A 2,483-nucleotide genomic window follows, 5' to 3' on the forward strand; every position below is an offset into this window, starting at 1 on the left:
TTCAGTGGCTGAAAACTCAGTGTAGAAGTTGCATAATGTTATAAACTATACGTGCAAGTTAGGAACAAGGATTTGAAAGCTCCATCAATTTACAAGGATTTACATACATATATTTTCAGAGAGAGATACCTAGCCGTCTTCACTCTTCATGTTTCAATTTCTAGCTAGCTAGAACAACATGTTAACTAATTACCTAGTTTCATTACCAGCTATATATGCTACTTACAACAACAAAAGAACCAGGCCAAAAAGCAATTCATCGCTCCAAGAACACACTATATCCCTTGAGAATGAATTCAGAAGATCATGATAGTTACATGCAGTTACCACATCGGGTAAAATTTTCATGGTTTGCGAGCTAGAGATTAACTCTCTTGCCTTCTCCAAGAACGAGTTCACTCCATCCCATTGGTGATTTAGCACTTCATCGTTCTTAGGACGCCTAAGAAGGCCGATATAAGTGTCCAAATCATGAACGCAAGAAGGGTTTTGCACGTTGAAGAAGTCAAGCATTAGTTCAACCCCCACATGGGCATAACACGAGCAACTCCGAGGGAACTCGTACCTCCCTCCCAACAAAACCCTAAAATTCTCGTTGAACACCACACCCGGTAGTTTCGTGATGGGGTCGTTCACGTTCGCTATTCTTAGCACCTTCACACCCAACTCCTCGCATCGGGTTTTGAATTCGGAGTTACCGACTCTCGGTCCCCCAAAGGAGAACACAGTCACCGGCACCTCCGTGGTGCTTCTTTTCTTACCTTTTTTTTTGTTCAATCCAAGCTCGGCTATGTCATAGGCGAGCAATATGGCCAAGGCACTCCCCATGCTGTGACCGGCCAAGGATATGCTGAGGCTCTCGTTCTCCCCTCTGTACTTGTTCATCAACCTTGACACCTCCGAGAGAAGCTGTTCCCTGCAACTCTCGAGTCCAAACTTGGAAGAGCTTTCATCGGAGGTGTAAAGAGAGAGAAACCCCGACTCCACCTTCACTTCAGGTTGAGGATTGTAAGGATCAAGCATGGCGGGACTCAAGGAACTCATCAGGTTTGAAATCCATTCTTGATTTGTAACAGTTCCTCGAAAAGTTATCAGTATGTCTCTCCGTCCAAGTCTCTTCACTGCTTCGTCTGACGACACGGCCACGTAACCAATCCACCGACCAGAGGACGAGGAAAAAGAAGAAGAGTTCGACATGTTGGGAAGGTTTATGTCGGGTGTGGCATAGATGTACTTGGTGATTTCATAGCCGGAGTTGGACATTCCCACCTCACTCAACATTCTCTTCTTGCCGTACTTGCAGTTCAAGTAGCGTTTGGAAGTTGGGTCGAGGTCAAAGGCTTTGTAAGAGGCGGTTACAAACTCGCCATAGCGAATGATCTCTTGGCGGAGAAGAGGGTGCAAGGGGTCCAAAAGGTTTTCCCAGTTGTTGCACCCTTGAACCTCTCTCCAGAAATCGGCAAGCGAGGTAGTGTGAGTGGGTCTTGCAGTGTTGTTTGAAACATTATTAACGTTGTTAGTGGCGGTGATTCCTAGGGCGGAACCCGAAATAACGATGGAGTGGTTGAGAGGAGACAAGTGGTTTTTTCTGGTGGGAAGTGAAACCTGGCCGAAAGGATGAGACTTTGTGGGGCGAAAGGTTTCGGAGAATGTGATGTGGTCGGTGTTGAGTGTGGTGGTTGGTGGGTGAGTGACAGAAGCCATAGAAGCAAAGAAGATGAAGAATTTGAAGAGAGAGGGTAAGAGGGTTGTTCGTGGATGAAAGAAGAGACATACAGTGTAGTTTTATATGAAGTGGAGAAGGGAAATTGTGCGTGAAAGGAGACCAGAAAAGCATGTTAGGCGAGGATTTGACCGAGAACTTCAAAATCCTATTTTTCGAATAGTTTGCTTTGTTAATGTGGTCGGTTGGAAATTATGCCACGAGTTGGGTCGGGTTTTTTTTTTTTTTTTTTTTGTCTGTGTTGCGGCTGGGTGAGTGGAGTGAAAAACAAGAGAATGCTTTAAATAATGATGAACATGATCAAGTGGACCCTATATTTTTTTTTTCCTTGATTGAGGTTGACTTCAACTCTACATGCCAAAGAAACAGTTTTCATTCCTCTGCCACGAGTGAACAAAAATATAGAAAATTATTTCTGTAGTAATTCAATGAAACCGATGTACATTGCAGCTGTAACCATATTCATATTTCATGTATAGACCCTTGACTTTCTTCTACATATTTATTATTTTCTTCTATCTATCTATTCTCTCGTATTTTACTAATATATACTTACTCTTTATTTTTCGTATTTTCTCTGATTTTTCCTTTTTGTAAAATTTAAAATAGTTTCAGCCGTTTGGAAAATAAGGAAAACATGCAGAGAGAAGTAGCACGACATATCACGTATACCTATATTTAGTTTTAGGATGCGTGGCACTCTTGTTATCTCAAATAATGTTCATTGTATTTGATGGTCGTACGCCCATTCTCTGTACGA

The 2,483-nt window shown here is 42.6% G+C and overlaps 1 protein-coding gene across 2 annotated transcripts; it reads right to left on the reverse strand.

The window, feature by feature from the left end:
- Positions 1-222: 222 nt before the first annotated feature.
- On the reverse strand, positions 223-2,082 carry LOC124821994 (galactolipase DONGLE, chloroplastic-like). 2 transcript variants are annotated; one of them, XM_088111668.1, is made up of 2 exons: positions 878-2,082; positions 223-748 (listed from the first exon to the last, which is right to left on the reverse strand). In XM_088111668.1, the coding sequence occupies exons 1-2, from the start codon at positions 1,702-1,704 to the stop codon at positions 223-225; spliced, it is 1,353 nt and encodes a 450-aa protein (XP_087967794.1). In that variant the 5' UTR covers positions 1,705-2,082. The 2 variants fall into 2 exon arrangements, with proteins under 2 accessions (XP_087967794.1, XP_047149899.1); XM_047293943.2 differs by having other exon boundaries at positions 223-2,082.
- Between the last annotated feature and the right edge of the window lie 401 nt (positions 2,083-2,483).

Source organism: Vigna umbellata, chromosome 4, assembly GCF_029865625.1.
Source record: "Vigna umbellata cultivar VRB3 chromosome 4, Vumbellata_1.0, whole genome shotgun sequence".
Lineage (NCBI taxonomy): Eukaryota > Viridiplantae > Streptophyta > Magnoliopsida > Fabales > Fabaceae > Vigna > Vigna umbellata.